Source organism: Osmerus mordax, chromosome 19, assembly GCF_038355195.1.
Source record: "Osmerus mordax isolate fOsmMor3 chromosome 19, fOsmMor3.pri, whole genome shotgun sequence".
Lineage (NCBI taxonomy): Eukaryota > Metazoa > Chordata > Actinopteri > Osmeriformes > Osmeridae > Osmerus > Osmerus mordax.
Window position 1 is genome coordinate 7,131,757 of NC_090068.1, and position 16,879 is coordinate 7,148,635.

General features: G+C 46.8%; 2 protein-coding genes across 3 annotated transcripts; one reads left to right on the plus strand and one right to left on the minus strand.

Annotated features, from left to right (window-relative positions):
- Positions 1-284: 284 nt before the first annotated feature.
- On the minus strand, positions 285-14,023 carry septin8a (septin 8a). The gene is made up of 10 exons (XM_067256651.1): positions 13,829-14,023; positions 9,961-10,075; positions 9,450-9,645; positions 8,224-8,416; positions 6,003-6,158; positions 4,992-5,088; positions 2,871-3,039; positions 2,643-2,775; positions 2,247-2,416; positions 285-1,250 (listed from the first exon to the last, which is right to left on the minus strand). Exons 1-10 carry the CDS (start codon positions 13,856-13,858, stop codon positions 1,247-1,249), a joined length of 1,263 nt encoding a protein of 420 aa, XP_067112752.1. The 5' UTR covers positions 13,859-14,023; the 3' UTR covers positions 285-1,246.
- A 618-nt stretch (positions 14,024-14,641) lies between these two features.
- Positions 14,642-16,774, plus strand: LOC136963350 (ankyrin repeat domain-containing protein SOWAHA-like). 2 transcript variants are annotated; one of them, XM_067257453.1, is made up of 2 exons: positions 14,982-15,030; positions 15,209-16,774. In XM_067257453.1, exon 2 carries the CDS (start codon positions 15,270-15,272, stop codon positions 16,152-16,154), a length of 885 nt encoding a protein of 294 aa, XP_067113554.1. In that variant the 5' UTR covers positions 14,982-15,030; positions 15,209-15,269; the 3' UTR covers positions 16,155-16,774. The 2 variants fall into 2 exon arrangements, with proteins under 2 accessions (XP_067113553.1, XP_067113554.1); XM_067257452.1 differs by having other exon boundaries at positions 14,642-16,774.
- The last annotated feature ends 105 nt before the right edge of the window (positions 16,775-16,879 follow it).

The window sequence follows — 16,879 nt, forward strand, 5'->3', positions numbered from 1 at the left end:
AGCTGAGGTCGAAGAACAGCGAAGTGGCAAACAGTAACTTCCTCTTTTACTGTTGTTTACCAGTTGCCTCAGACACCACAGTTGGTCAAGCATTCGTTCACTCAGAGGACAAAGAGAAGGCCACCCGTCCTGTCGGAGACGTTAGGTACACACTGCACAGCTGGACAGAGCCTTCTGGTCAGGCTGACGGGTATACAGCTCGTGAGTCTATCTTAAGACTAATCGCAACTTCTTATTAAACAATCCCACAGTACAGGAGATCAGTTGAAATCATATAGGGACACTTTCAGGGCGAGGGTTTGCATTTATTTCCAATGAAAGTAAATACATCAGCTCTCATCTGGTCTCTCAGACTAAACAGCTCTCCTGGTGAGTCCAGGCATCTGGCTGCTGCATCTTACATGACTATGTAAACTGTGAGACACCACACGCGCACGTCAATCATGGCTTACTATAGTAGTATAGTTACTGGCACAGCGTAATTAAGACTACATTACAACATTATGTGCTTGATCATATTGTTTAAAAAACGAATACACTTTGCATATTAGCATTTTCAATTAAGCCAGGTATGGTCCGAGAAATATTCACATACAGGTTCTGGATTAATACAAAACAGCACCAGAATATTGCATATTTTCTTAAGATTTAGGTCTAGAGTGACTCAATGGTACCTACGATGCAAAAATATATATACAGGTACTTTACATGATGTCTATTATTGCAATGAACCATGATTAAAGATCTGGTCTGGTCTGGCTCAGATTTTAGACCGAACTAAAAAGGAATGGCTTGTGTTAAATCTAACTACACAACATGTAGATGCATTAATATGACACGGTCAGACAAGTATAACTAGCCATGAACAGGTTAATACAACCATAGTACCAAATAGCAGTGATTGACGGAGGTCTATGATTCGATTTTTTTCTTTTTCTTTTGCTGCCGTCATAATACAGTGATGTGATCCGTAAAAGTCAAACTAGAAGAAGAAGGGAAGAAAAAAAAACAGCACAAAAAAAAGGTATAAACAAAGTTTAACAAATCATAGCATGAGTGATCCTAGTGCAGGAAATGGCCTGTCAGCATGTCCGTTCTCTCTCCCTGTAGCGTCTGCAGTCTTTGGTCCATGTGCACAATGCCATGAAGGAATGTAAAAAAAAATAATAAAACGTTGGCGTCGCTATGGTGATGGAAGGCAAATCCATGGTCGGCTTGGGGGGGGAGGGTAACTGGTGCCCATAAATTAACTGAAAGAAAACAAAATGACAAACAATGGCAAAATGAACTGAAATATAAAAAACCCAGCATGGGATGAAAAACAACATACATCATTACACTTGTCAAAAGTATGATTTCATACTAAGCAACAATGCCACTTTGACCAAATCATAATGAAAGTATAACGCAGACAATCATGCAATAGAGACTAAGAAACCAGGAACAGAAGAGGAAAGATGGGTTGGGATGAATATTTAGATCAGAATCTCTAAGGAAGAGTTATATCAAGTTATTCACAAAACCATCAGAAGGGGGAGCTCTTCAGCTGCCTGTTGAGGACAATTGACAGGAACACAGCCAGGGCATAGAATATCGAATTCCTAATTCAGAAAAACTTGAATCAATCGTGATAATGATATCTGACCACCTGCACAGTCTTGAGGCTGTGTCAACAAAGTGAATACCCAAACACAAACCTGGACTGGAGTTCCAACCACAAAATGGATGACCCGAACCTCCACTGACAGCCAGACAGTGCACATATCATCCACAAGATGGAGACAGTTAGAACTCAATGCTTCTGGGTTTCCAATCAGAGGAGAAGAGAGCCTCTCCAGAAAGCACATGCAGAGGAGAGTAGAAGCTCGTTCTCCCTGCCTGTCTGCTCAATGTACACGAATGAAGATTAATGCAGAGCGGTACCGGGGTATTAAGAGACAGGACGTTCTTGATAACGATAGCTGGGGGGAGTCTACGCTAAGCTCTTTACGGTTTTCAGTTTCGGCACTGTTCAGGTCAAATCGAATGACCTGTCAGCTCCCTCAAGATGAAACAGGAAGAAGTACAAAGTGAAAGGACAGGGGAGATAATCCTGAACTTAAAACGGCGGAAAGAGACTGAAGTGAGGAGGAGGGAAGGACAGCGAGAGTACGGGAGGGAAAGGGACAAAGAGAGAGAGAGAGCGAGGGAGGGAGGGGTAGAGGGGAGATTCGAGAGGGGGGGGGGGGGTAAAACGAGCCGCTTACTTTTTCTTGTCCTTGTCCTTCTTGAGAGGCTGGGATAAGGAGAGGGTCTCGGCCGCCACCTTCCTGCGGTTGAAGGCGTTCATCTCCTCCTCCAGGTCGCGCCGCTTCTCCTCCACCTTCCTCTTCTCCTCCTGGTGCATGCGCTTCAGCTGCTCAAACTTGTCGTGCAGCTGAGGGTGCACGCGGAGAAGGAAGAGAACAGACCGACACGCTTTAATGGCCGTAACGCAAACCTGCTGCCCTGCAATCCAGTCATATTTTTGGTCAAACACTGATCTATATTTCAGTTTAGATACTCCAGTGACACGTATGAACTCAAAATATGGTACATTTACTGCCAGGGAATAACGGCCCCCCCCAAAAAAAACACGATCTGTTTCTCCCAATATGCATCACCTCTCTCTCCTTCTCCTTAAGCTCAGCTTCCGTCTCCTTGACTTTGGTGACGAACATCTGCCTCATCTCCTCCTCCTTGTGTTGCAGGTCGCCCAGGAACTCTTTCCTCTTGGCCTCGTACGTCTCCTGAAGACTAACAGGAGGGGAGAGGGGACGGGATGAAAGCGACGTGGTTCCGGACGGCACCTTTTCGGGGATCTCAAAAGGGGCTGCGAGCGCGTCTCCTACCTGAAAGGCTGACAGTCGGGGTCGGTGTCTTTGAAGCCCATCTCCTCCAGCTTGCAGCGTCTGTAGAGCTCGTAGTGGCGCGCGTGAGTCTGCTCCCTCAGGTCCTCCATGTTCACCCTGATCAGCATCTCGCGCAGCTTCACAAAGTCACAGTGGCTCTCGTTCTCGACTGTCGAGACACAGCACAGACGCCCACTCGTTACCAGGACAGCATGCCATGTACACACACACACACAAACGACAAGCCGTAGATGGGGAATTTGGATGGAGAGGAAGATTTGCAGAGCGGTCGTGTTTGGATTTGTTTCTGATAACGTCTCGGTGATAAACAATAGCGGGAGTCTGTGGGAGTCTTCCTGGGTGCTGTCCTCTCTATGGTAAACTGGGAGGATGAGAAGGAGAAGCTTCCTATCTGCTGAGGAATGCCCAGTATGGCTGAGGTCTGGCCCTCGGTCTACAAGGTCATTTAGCATGAGAGCAAACAGTCCATTAATCTGAAGAGCTTGGAGTTTCCTCCCAGATTCATGTTCAACAAACGTTCTCACAACAGAGAAAGGGAGAGAGACAGCAGAGAGGGAAGCATTTCCTGTGCTGCTAGGCTAAGTGTGGAGGAATGTGATGAAGGCCTGTGGGAGGGTGGGTTAGCAACAGAGGACCCTAGGGTAGCTGGCCTATACCGTGGGATATACTGGCACTTAATACCAACGCCAGCTGTGAGCGCTGGAGATGGAAGGATGATGTCAGAAATAGTGTTAATTAGCCTGGCATTTAGCTAGCGTTGAACCTCCTAGCTTAGCGTAGCATACATAATAACGCCAATTGGGTAAAAACAACACATCCATTGGTTAGGGGAGGATGTGAAATATGGTATGAGGGTTCGAAACTGACACAAACAAACAAACGACCTGCGCTTTGAAGTCTTTGAGGGAGAAAAATGGAGAGTAAAAATGGCCGCCATCTGGAATCTCACAACCTCTTTGTTTAAAGTGCCCCTGCTGAGACCTGAGGGCCAATTTACTGACCCCTGCTTCGGGCCCTTGGGACACTCTCCAGGCACACAGCCTTGCAGAATCACTTACACACACATTACTCTAGGCTAAGCTGTGAGCGCAGAAATACCAGAGGTCTGCTATCTGTCAGAACAGTCTGTGGTTCCCAGATAACAACCAAGCTCTGAGGAGAGATTAGTGTGTAAGCTCTAAAAAGTGCCTTCCTCCAGCAAAACCCCTCTGTCTTTATTATTTCTGGGTTACAATTAAAAAAACTAACATTAAATAAGAAAAAACAAACATTAAAAATACATTTATCCCAAAACAATTTTGGGGGATTGACCTCGTGGGTGCTATAGTACAAGTTGATTGTATGATTCAGGCTTGAGTGGTCATTTTCTCCTCTTAGCCACACATATGCAATCAGGGAAACACAAGACCCTCATTAAGCTGAGCCCCTACATCCAGGCTGGTCTATCTCTCCCCCTCTCTCTCCCTCTCTCTCTCCCTCTCTCTCTCCCTCTCTCTCTCCCTCTCTCTCTCTCTCCCCCTCTCTCTCTCCCCCTCTCTCTCCCCCTCTCTCTCCCCCTCTCTCTCCCCCTCTCTCCCTCTCTCTCCCTCTCTCCCCCTCTCTCCATGTGTGTGTGTGAACTGATGGCCCAGTCCTCTGCTCAGAGACAGACAGGCCTTTATAAATAGACCCCTCTCCCCTGGGGGATTGAGGAATGGGACTGGGCTGGGGATAATGGAGACTCCCAGCTGGGCTGGGATATTCTCCCAGCAGATCCCTATGTGACATGATCAAATTACAGTGTTTAGACTCTCTCGTCTATCCAGTTGAAGCGCTCCCAATACAATAGTGTCCCTATATACAGCACACACCAATCATTAGCCTGCCCGCATAGACAGAAGACAAATAAACAAGAGCTAGAGACACACACACACACAAACACACACCACCATCATCATCATTGCAGTTTCCAACAAACTTTGAGGTCCCAATGGTATTATACTACTAATGTGTTCATTTGTCTTCGTCACTGTTTCAGGTCGTCAGGGACTGTGGGAGCACTGTGCCAGCCCTGTAATGGATAGAGCACGGGAACCGAGAGAAAGATAAGGCTCTCCTCACCTTGTACAACCCCCCAGGGGTACTGCCTCGCTCGAACTGTTTTGTTCCCCACTTTGACCTCCTCAACGCTGCCCACCACGGCAAAGGGAAGGTGAGCCTGGAAGAGGTCAGAGGTGAAAAGGTCATGAGGGGTCCCGGGTTTGAGTGGAGGTAGCTTCTACATCAGGGTTCTCGCTCGTTCACACGCAGGTTTCACTTCGGCCCCGCTCCGACTTCACGGCGGAGCGCCATTCTCTCAGCACAGAGGCATTCTGTCTTGTGAGGTTTACAATGACTGCTTCCACAGATGTCCCTAGTTGGGAAAAACACTCCAATGAAAAACGACGAACGAAAAAGATAAAAAAGAGTCAAATAAAACTGTTCGGGCGCAGCGGTTTTCGGTATTCGAATCTTTGGCGAGACCGCACAAGAGTACAACTAAACAGGGTTGACACATAACGTAGTGCACTATTGAATCTGTATTTAGACACACATCCAGCTGTGTTTGGAGGACAAAGTTTATGTTTGTTGACGTAATTTCACACTTACGCCCTTTAGAGAATTTCCATGCCCAGTAGCTAATCTTGCACCATCACCAAAACGTGTTCAACAGCCAAACACTAGAGCTCAATGGCAAACTGTCAGTGGCTGTCTCAACCTCGAAAGTCACTTGGCCTGAACTTCAAGGATCGTTACCGCCTATTCTGGACCATTGACAGCTGTCCAGTTAAGACTATGGATAAAACAAATGGACTTCCTACAATACCATGCAACAGCTTTGTTTGAACAGTTGCAAACCAAACAGCTTTACAGTACTCAGATATTTTCAAGGGGGAGGGGAAAAAAATGTGCCCTCATTAAAACTCCAAAAGGCTGTAAATTCCCGTGCAGGGAAGGGGGGGGGGGTAGAACAAGCCGCGCTTTATTTGGAAAGGCGGCGTCAGGGATGATGGAACATAGGCGGGTTGGAGAAACCAAACGGGACCACAAGAGAGAGCGCCACCGAATCTGGCGGCTGGCCGAGGCGCTCACGTTCATGGAGGAGTTGATCTCCGTGACGGCCTCGTCGTCCGTGGGGAACTGGTAGATCTGGACGCCGTTGCTGACCAGCTCACTCATGATCTTGATCTTGAACTTGTGGAGCTCGCTCTTGGAGATGGTGTCGGCCTTGGCTATGATGGGGATTATGTTTACCTGTGGTTGGGCGGAGAGAGGGAGGGAGGGAGAGGGGGGTAAGAGAGAAAGAGAAAGAAAAAGAGGAAGTGAGAGAGAGACAAAGAGAGAGAGAGAGAGAGAGAGATGAATATGCAACCATTAAAAGAGATTCTCAAGATAGCATCCTTTCTGGTTCTACTGTTTCTTTCTGTTTCTCTGTGGTCTCTTCCGAAACCCTGCCACTATTGTCCTCGTGCCTGACATCGTCGGAGCTAAATCAGCGTGCCACTGAAGAAGATATACAGTACCAGTCAAACTTTTGACTGGTATTGTATATCTTCTGTATCTACTGTATGTGGTTTCACAAAAGCACACACAACCTACTAATTAAACACGCAGACGAGCTCACTTTGGCACCGTGTCATAAATAGTTTGAGTACTGAAGTCCTAATGCGGGCCAAACGCCATGAACAGTTCTGCTCCCTCAAACCCACAGAGACCGAAAAACAAAAACAAACGCTGGGTCCCATCTCCTCCCAGGCAGATGGGGAAACGTAAACAATCTCCATTTAAATGTATTGCTTGTACTCCTCGCGAACGAGTTCTCATGCGTCGTGGTCATTCACCCCCGTTACCGCTAACATCCCTAGGGCACCGTCTGCTAATGTAGGCTCCCATGTGATGGGCGTGTCTGTATGTGGACAAGTACATCGAGTCATTTAGCAGATGCTCTTATCCAGAGCGACTTACAGTAAGAACAGGGACGTTCCCCCGAGGCAAGTGCCTTGAAGTGCCTTGCCCAAGGACACAACGTCATTATGCGTGGGCGGGAATCGAACCGGCAACCTTCCGATTAATAGCCCGATTACAGTACATAGTTCGTCAGGACACTGCAGCGCATCCCCGTCAGTGTCAGGGTTAATGACAAATCCACAGAGACCTCAAGCTCACAGCTAGCTTCCTGCCTAGTTTCCTGTCTCTCTATCATCAGAGCTGACCCTGCTGTGCACTACTCCTCGATGTCCACCAAGGTCTGCATGCTTTGGCTCGGGAGCTGCCTATGTGCCAGCCAGAGCCCCGTTTGGAGGGGGAGGGGGGTTGGAGAGAGTTGGCTCCGACTGGCTAGCTAGCGAGATCTGCACATATCCAGACCATCTGTTGGATATGTGTCACAGCGAAAGGCAGACACAAACAAGCCTGGGTTTGACTCTCCCTTTACAACTCGCAAAGCAGCATGACAGGCACCTATAGTTACGGCAGCCATGATACATTCGTTCTAACGGGGTAGTGCGACTGTGTTTTCTTCACGTGTGACCACTCGTGCTTTTTTCCCCCAAGCGTTACTGGGTGTCTGTGCCTGCCTAAGATCCGTCTCCACATGACAAGCTTCACATGTATCCCCTTCCACCCCTGTCAGGGGTCAGTATAACACAGAGGCAGTGACATTCTATTTCCCGTTACTACCTCCCTACCCTTTCTCGCTCTCTCTCTCTCTCTCTCTCTCTCACACGCTCACCCTCTCTTACTCTCTCTCTCTCTCTCTCTCTCTCTCTCTTTGAACTTCCTCATCCTCACTAATTTGCCCTCGCCATACATCCCCCTCCCCCACATTCACGCTCTGGCAGCCGTGTTGATGAGGTTTGTTCAATCCCGTTGCTAATCGAGGACGAGCCACAGTCTCCTCATGGCTACCGTCCACGTGTGCTCCTACATCCTCAAACACAGCCTCAGTTAGTGGCCTGCCATACGCACAAAGCAGCAAAGGAACCGAGATTGTTATTGACTTCCCGTCCAAACCACACTGCTTCCCCCCAACGCACTGGAGCAAACGGAGCGCCGAACAAAAGACCTGAGCCGCTCCGGAGAAAACGTGAATTTTGACTGACTGAAACTTGGTGGAGTCCAAACATTCTTCCTGTGACTTCCACGGGGAACGTCTTGGCGCACACACACCCCGACATGCGATACTTCGCCGCAGGGAACCGTGTTTCAGAGAAAAGGAGGCTGGAATTTCAGCGACATCAAAAGCCTTTGGTAGACAACAGCAAGGGGACGGGAGGTGTGTGTTCTTTTACCCAAAAGGCCTGGGAAGGGTTAGGTTTACCTTGCTGTCCAGCTTCTTCATGGTAACCAGATCCAGGGACTTGAGCGAGTGTCCTGTGGGGGCGATGAAGTACAGGCAGATGTGGATGCGAGTGTCGTGGTAGTTGAAGAGGGAGCGCTTGATCTTCAGCTCCTCCTGAAGGTAGTTCTCAAACTGTGTGTCGATGTAGTCCACGATAGGCTTATAACTGCAAAGGGGTGAAAGACGTATTCTGAGCATTACACAAAAAAGATGTATACAACATGCAGCAGTTTCAAAGATTGAATTGAGTTCCGTTTCAAATGGTAAAATGATTTGCTAGGCCTTCAACAGGCCTTAGATTTGACAGAATCAGGAACAACACTTTACATGTTGCTTTTATATCATTGTTTAGTGTAATAATAGTTAAGTGTCCTCCCATCTAAATGAGGGTTGGCTGCTGGCCTGCTAAGGCATTCAGAACATTATTTACAATATTCATTCCTTCCCCTTCACGTCTCATCATCATTTCATCAGTCATCCTTTCCCCCCAGAAGGCATCCGTCATGACCTTTCACAGATGAGTTTTTGTGGCGGTGTTCTTCTAAACATCATGAATTATAGCCTCTTCAGCCCAGGCCGGCCTAGGGATTGCGAGGGGCCGTGTGACCCCTTCTGCTCACGAGGTCATGCGGACACTTAAACTGACATTTTAACTGAACATTTCCTTGGAATCAGCCTATATTGGAACCACCAAGGCTCCCTACTGATGGAAGGAGAACGTCCTGAACCTCTTACTGTTTGGAAAACGTTTTTCTGGCTACACTGCTACTGCTGCTGCAGAAGATTCCAGCGAATAACCGTGATTCATTTAGCTTTTTCTGTTCACTTTTACTTCAATTATAACCCGTTGGCTGATTTCAACACATTTACATTTAGTCATTTAGCAAACGCTCTTATCCAGAGCGACTTACAGTAAGTACAGGGACATTCCCCTGAGGCAAGTAGGGTGAAGTGCCTTGCCCAAGGACACAACGTAATTTTTTGGCACGGCCGTGAATCGAACTGGCAACCTTCAGATTACTAGGCCGATTCCCTAACCGCTCAGCCACCTGACTCCCAGGCACATCACTAAGGAAACATTTCCCACGGCTAGATCATTCAATCATTTACTTTCTCCAGTAAGGTGTGTCGTCTTCCTGACGTAATCGGGGGAAAGATATCATGCCTGTCCCTCGCGTCTGTGCCTGTCATCTCCTCACCTCTCCTCCTTGTTGATCTGGTCTCCAAAGCCCACAGAGTCCACGATGGTCAGCTTCAAGTGGACGTTGCTCTCCAGCAGGTCGTACGTCCTCGGCCTCAGGTAAACGCTATTCTGGTAATGGCTGGCCTCCTCGTTCTCAAACATGGTGTTGAAGAGCGTGTTCATTAACGTTGACTTGCCAATACCCGTTTCCCCTGCAGGCATAATAGTGGGAGTAGAAGTGTTGAAAACAATGTTTTATGGCAGATGGCAGTTTGGAGCGGCGCTCAAAGGTTAGCAGGTGTCCCTGTGTCACTCGTCAGTAATGCTTCCACCCTCACAAGTTGCAACTCATACCTGCATCGCAGTCCTCTGACTTCACAGCCAACACAGATATGACCGAAATGACACAGTCATACAACTGGCTAGACTCAGTGAACCTCAACTGAACGAGTATGAACCAATTCCACCAGAGTACACACTTGTCGTCCACGGCCGATGCAAACCTGCGGTTCGGTCGGGACACTCACCTACGCAGAGGATGTTGAAGCAGAAACCCTGTGTCACCGATTTACTGACCAGCTGGTCCGGGAGGCTGTCGAATCCAACATGGCCGCCCAAACTGAGGTTACGCTTTTCTTCATTCTGGAAAAGAATAAACAAAAGGGAGAGGATATGAAACGCATCATTTATGAGGAGGCTCAATTTTAACACACATAGGGGAAGTGGGAGGGGGGGGGGGGGGGGGGGGGGGTGGAATAAGTACTTCTTCTATGCGGTTCAAAGAGGAATAAGTGCTTCTTTGATGCATCAAATGTATCATTTTCCGCTGTGCAGAAGAACCAATGATGCATTCTACATAGTTCATCAGCAGCTCAAATTATGGAAAGCTCCGGGGAGCTTAGGCGGTCTTCTCTTAGGAGGAGTTGGAGCAGGACAGGACTAGGCATCTCGGTCCCAAATCCACACAGCCAACTGTCTTCATATTAATTGAGGCCACGGGATGGAAGCCTCCCCACAAGCGACCGCCCTCTCACGTGATCAGCCTTCATCGCTCGCGACAAACAATAGAGATGAAGTTCCCAAACAATCTGAGGCACTCAGAGTTGAACCCAAACCCTACAAGTGTCGTAAAAAAAAAAAAACATGGAAAAAAAGAAAGAAGATTCTACGACGTTAAACAGAAGGACGATGACACCATCTTTCACAAGTCTGAACTCTAAACTCTTATCTCGCTCGTCTCTGCTCTGTGGCACTGAGTGTGCGTGAGCAGGGAGCACCTTGGGATGAATTGGGCAGACCTAGCACGTCTGGCTTGGCCTTTTCCCACTCGGGGCTGCATAGTTAGGGGGTGATGTCACGGGACGAGGGCTGAGAGGCGAGCAGCGAGGAGCCCAGCTGAACGGTGCGGGCAGCCAGGCCGATCGCAGTGCGGAGCGGACGGCATGTGTTATCTCCAGGATCAGGCAGGACTGCAGACGTGGACACAAACTGCCCACGCCTCCAACTGTGTGTGTGTGTGTGTGTGCAGGCTGACAGGTATCCACCCTGTCTATGGTTAGTCAGTTAGGGACAAAGCCAGCCAGGAGGGACAAAGCCAGTTCCACGACATCCCAGAGCGGCCCTCATCCCCACAACAGCCTCATTCCGGCAAACAGCCTCATCCCCAGGTCAGCCCTTATCCCCAGGTCAGCCCTCATCCCAGGACTATAAAGGAAAACGGATGAGAGGTGGCATCTAATACAAACCACAACAAACATATCAAACTTTTAAACTTATCAGATTCAGCCAGGACTCATATCTGAAAAACAATGTCACAGGCTGGCAGACATATGCACGTGTCAGACCTGCATAGACAACAGTGGTCTGAAACATTCATTCCCTTCCCCATATGAATACTCTGTCTAGTTCAGTGAACTGATAAGAAGGATAGCAGACAGCCTACGACGTCCTAGCAACGCCCTGACAGTGACACACCGATGATTCGGAGCCCAGACTGGGGAAGGAGGACAAAAATGCAGATGGTTCAGATTTGGTCTTTGCATGACACCAGGCATCCCCACAGAGAGAGAGACAGAGGGGGAGAGAAAGAGACAGAGGGCACGTGAGAGAGAGAGAGAGAGAGAGAGAGAGAGAGAGAGAGAGAGAGAGAGAGAGAGAGAGAGAGAGAGAGAGAGAGAGAGAGAGAGAGAGAGAGAGAGAGAGAGAGAGAGAGAGAGAGAGAGAGAGAGAGAGAGAGAGAGAGAGTGAAAGAGAGAGGAAAAACTTGTTTTCCGTTTCTGGGTTCAGCCTACTTCGTTCACCTCCACACATCAGTTACTTTCTCACACGCGCATACGCCATTATCTAACCCCACGTCCTCTGTCTGGTTACCATTGACGGCCCAACAGGAAAGATAAAAACAAGACGGAGGGGAAAGGAGATGGGGGCCATTTTACGAGACAGAGGCACAGCATACCTATCTTTAGGAGCCTGAAAAACAAATACACCATTCAGGCTTACAGGCTGAAAAGTGAAAGTTGCACAGCCCTAGGTACCTCAATCAATACATTGTCCTGATGGAATTCTTTTGGTAGCTTGGTTAACTGCAATACACACAATCAGGTGTTAACATCGTTTCGTTGCATAACATATGGATGTAAGGCACACAGATGGGTTGGGGGTGGGGGGCATGTAGTCAGCTAATCAGTATGTTGTTCCAGAATTTCATGGAACAGCTCCTTTGCCAGGCTGCAGCTTGTGTATATTGAATAGGATGCACTGATGACACTTAAACTAAACACACAATTTGTGTTTCCTGTCGTACGTCAAATCAACTTCGAAAGGAAAGCGATGACCTACGGTCACGAATAGAGAGCCAACGCTCTACGAGAACTATTTCAAGGTCGATTTCAAGATGACCGTTCTGACGATTCAAAACTCTGTGACTTTACAAGAGTAATATCAGGGAAATCTGTCCTGTCACTAACTTAAACGTTTGTTCCATCAGAACATAATTGTGGTAAAGAGGCTCCCAAGCATCTCTAACATTCTCCAGGCTGTATGTGTTTGTGTGAGATGTTAATTTCGCACTATGCATGCTAGCCCAAAGATGCTGCCAGTGTTAGGGGTCAGTGGGCATCCAGCATGGTAAAGCTGCCATGGGCGGTTCATTATATAACCACAGCAAAAATAGATAGCTCCATAGTAGAATAAAATCAATACTGCATTGATCATCCCACATAGCACCACTCTGTGCCCCCCCCCCCCCCCCCCTTGACTTACAAACTTACCCCCGCCCCCACCACCACCATCATTGGTGATTGAATCAGACCAATCTCACATCCTATTAATAACCAGATGTAATTAACATGCCCTTACGGCATGTAGACTACCACTTTGCATTTAAGTCTACTATACTCTACATGGGTAGACTGTTATAGCTAGCAGATTAAAGTCAGAAAGACTGAAGACTTCCATTCATTCTAATTCCACCCTCACCAAGTTAAGGGTGTGAGATTAACAAAGAAAATGGAATTGGAAATATTTGGGCACCTTCCTACTGACTTCCTGTCCAGCAGAAGGTGTTGTGACAATATGTGGAAGGAGTGGCTCTAGTGTTAATCTACTTAGTCAAGCAACGAAGCGCTTATCTGTCCGGTTCAACTACCCAGAAGATCCCCTTCTGGGCCAGCTAAAAGTTAATCACCCTCAAGAGTTCTTGTTCCTACACCCTTTATAAACACACACATTGTGTGGTCTAGGCTTTGGAGACTTTAAATACTGTCACATTTCATTGTGGTTTCATCATGCCTCCACATGATATTACTGTGTGAGGTCATCTTACTTACGGTGTGAGTTAGTATTAGGCTATGTTAATTAATTGCACCAGGGGAGTAATTCGTAATTAGCCTAGAGACCGCTTTGGAGAAGGTTCCAATACGCTACAGTAAGTTACAATACCACCTTGTCTTTTCAAAATAAGCAATGTGAAGTGGCCTTTCGATTACAGGACGACACAGCAACATTGTTGTTAAATAGGTAAATTCTGACATGCAAAGTCCTATTAATCGGAAACCATAACCTTATACCGATACCATATTGTAGCACCAACCTGCAAACACTGTGCATAAGGAAGCAACGTAGGACCGCTTGAGTTGTACAAATGCAAAACAAACCATATCTATCATGAATTGGATGCATTTAGCCCATTCCGAGGCACCAAATACGCCTTGTCCTGGGAGGAACCCCATCAGGACCAGCGTGATCCCCCATTGAGAGAAACCACTTCTATCATCTGCCTGTGTCCATCGGTAACGGCTGAACCTGGTCCAAAGACCGTCCACGTTTACGAATAATTGTGTGGTCTTCTTTAAATTAAGCTGCATGTCTCATTAATCAGTAAGGCTGTATACTTACAGAAAATATGTCGACGTCCGTAGCAGCCATAGTGAGGAATGTTTGGTATATTAATGTAGAGCTACGCGAAAGGGAGCTGCCACTGCCCTAGTATCACTCTCTCCGTAGCTGACACAGTGAAAAGGGTTTTCCTCCAATATGGCTACTTCCTGGAAACTCCCATTTGGTTTAGGAATGTTATGCTACACAAGTCCAAACAAGAAATTCCGACGGAATATAGGACGATCGAAAGTTAAAATTGTCATTGCAGTCGACTACCAAAATGTGCAACAATGCATCTGTCACACCAATAAAGATTTTAAGTTGCTTTCGATTAATTCTAACCTCTTGCCTCAATGGCCTCGCTAGGCGCTCATGGGATTTGTAGTTGCGAGGTTCGGCGACAATCAGGCTACTTTGAAACCAATGTTGCAAAGTGTACAGATTGACATTGATAAGACTATTAACAACTCAATAAATACACATTTATGAAAGATTGCTTGTATGCTCTGCTTTAAATAAAACATAAACAGTAACTTTAATGTTCCTGTCTATTATTTTCATATTTTAAGAGGATGATGTGAATGTGCCTGTGTACACATACGAGATAATGTTTAATGAGTTTTGCATTGTTTATCATTACATATTCATATCTGTGCATTAGCAAACCTGCTTATTTATTTTGTGGTCATTTCTTTTCATTTGCTAAGTATTTACAGTGGACAAGACACCTCCTACATCCCATCTTTGAATACATTATTCAAATGTGTTCCACGTGTGCAATGATTTTTTTTCTCCCGGAAACCGCAAGCAAAGGTACGTCAGCAGGTAGGCTACAGGTCTTTAAAAGACAGCTTTCTTAAAGACATTCTTTTTATCTACTGCGCTAAGAATGGAAGTGACTCAAGATGCTATTTTGAAAGTAATTGTAGAGGAAGGGGGAAAATTGAAAAATTCTGAGTTAGTGAGCAAATTCAAAGATTCCTTGAACTGCGCGGACCAGGCAGAGAAGAAACAGTACAGGGATCTTTTCAAAAGGTTCGTGAACAACGTTGCGGTAGTGAAAGAAATTGAAGAGGTCAAGTATGTTGTCATTAGGAAAAAGTATCAGCATCTGATACAGGCGGATGATACTTTAAACAACGCTGATGAAGACTTCCAAGATATACTCTCACCTGTTCAGGAGAGCGAGAATAGCAAACAGCATTCTCAAGACGGAAAAGGTACGATCTTTTGTGCTCCTGATCGAGTTGCACAACAGGCTGCTATCTCAAGTCTCAGCCAGTGTGCCTCAAATGACAGTGAAACTCATCCATCACCAGAGGAGTGTTTTACCATTGAGTTGGCATTGGAGAGAGTCCAAAGTGTTGATTTCAAACCTAAAAGATCTTTCAATTTTAGTCAGAACCAGACAGCCGGTGTAAAGGTAGTTCAGCCTGTCTTTGGTCAGAAGACCACTGTCATGCACAACAAGCCTTACGCACTGCCTTTGAGGATGCCTCCCAGTGCAACGCGGATTGAGATCCGAAAACTGAAAACGGACGACGACCCTCCATTGAGAGCCGACCCTGAACAAGACACCTACAGCCCCTACAGGTACAAACGAAGGCCGTCCACAGACAGCGTGAGTCATGGATCTCCTCAGCTTAGGAGGGCAACAAAGAGCTCCAAGCCCATAGAGGAGCCCAAGTTCTCCTCCACCATACCTCTGGAGCAGGCAGAGCACCAGTGGCTAGTCGGGTCCGCCTCGGGCCACTGGAGCCAGGTGTACGGGCTCCTCATGAGAGACACACAGCTGGCGGACAAAAGAGACTTCCTGTCTGGTTTCACGGCCCTCCACTGGGCGGCCAAGTGCGGCAAAAGTGACATGGTGACAAACATCATGGAGAAATCCAAGGAAAAAGGCGTCCAAGTCGACGTCAACGCAAAGAGTCACGGGGGATACACCCCCCTGCACATCGCCGCCTTGCACGACCAGGAGTTCATCATGGCCATGCTGGTGAATGTCTACGGGGCGGACGTGAACAAACGGGACAACAGTGGGAAGAAGGCGCACCACTACCTCCACGGAGGGATAACGGACGGAGTGAGGAGGATTCTTACACAGTCAGATCTGCAGCCCCAGCAGGAGACGGTCGCCCAGGAGAAGGAGAAGGAGAAGGAGGAGTTGGACCTCTTCCCGGACCTCTCCAAGGGCCTGCAGACCATCAGCCGCCTCTTCCAGCCCCACGTGCCAGGGACCAAGAAGAAGAAGCAGAGGGTAGGGTTGTATTCGCTGAGAGACGACCCCCGGGAGGAGAGAGAGGAGAGCTCCGCCAGACCCAGAGCCTCAGACATGTTCACATGACTCTGAGATGCAGATGGGAGCGGGAGAGACCACGGTAGCTGAAACGCCCGACGTTTATGGACATGATGTGACATGATAGAATATTCTTGTTGTCTACATTCCGGATAGGGAATATTGGAGGTTGATTTTTAATGTGACATACATTGTTTTTATCCTTCTTCTTATCCTTTTTTCTTGTGTTTTGTTTTTCCAAGAAATGCTATATACCTTTATTGTACTTAATCTTTACACACATATATATATATGTATAAAAAATACTCTAAACCTCACCAAGCACTTTATTGCTACTAGTATATTACATTTTACTGACTGAAACTCAATGACACATTTTCACCAGTGTACTGTGTTATTCTACTCTTTGTCATGCCACTATTTCAACAAATCCATTTAAAACTAAATGTGTTTTTACAAATCCGACATCAGATTAAGAGTACACTTTGTTTGTCTATTGTGTGAGCCCCTGGACTAAAGTACTAAGATTAGGATTGGGATATGGTGTATAGGATAATCCTCAAATGGACAAAGGGACCATGTCTGAATGTCTTATATGACTGACTATTGTAGTCTGTGTGACTATCCATATTTACTGCTAAATGATGATTAAATAACACTGTATTGATTGTTGTCTTCTTTCTGTGAATTTAAATACATCACCTACTACATAAATCTAATGCTGTATCCTATGCACAGGATGTCCTGTTTGTTTTTTTTGTGCTGATGATGAA

What these genes read in the sequence shown, in the direction of transcription:
- LOC136963350 (XM_067257452.1), top strand. Translation starts at nt 14,700, where the DNA reads ATGGAAGTGACTCAAGATGCTATTTTGAAAGTAATTGTAGAGGAAGGG.
- septin8a (XM_067256651.1), bottom strand. Translation starts at nt 13,858, where the DNA reads ATGGCTGCTACGGACGTCGACATATTTTCT. An exon ending in AGATCAACTCCTCCATGAAC is followed by an intron (nt 5,089 to 6,002) that starts GTGAGCGCCTCG and finishes GACCTCTTCCAG; the next exon opens with GCTCACCTTCCCTTTGCCGT. An exon ending in CCCCTGGGGGGTTGTACAAG is followed by an intron (nt 3,040 to 4,991) that starts GTGAGGAGAGCC and finishes GTGTCTCGACAG; the next exon opens with TCGAGAACGAGAGCCACTGT.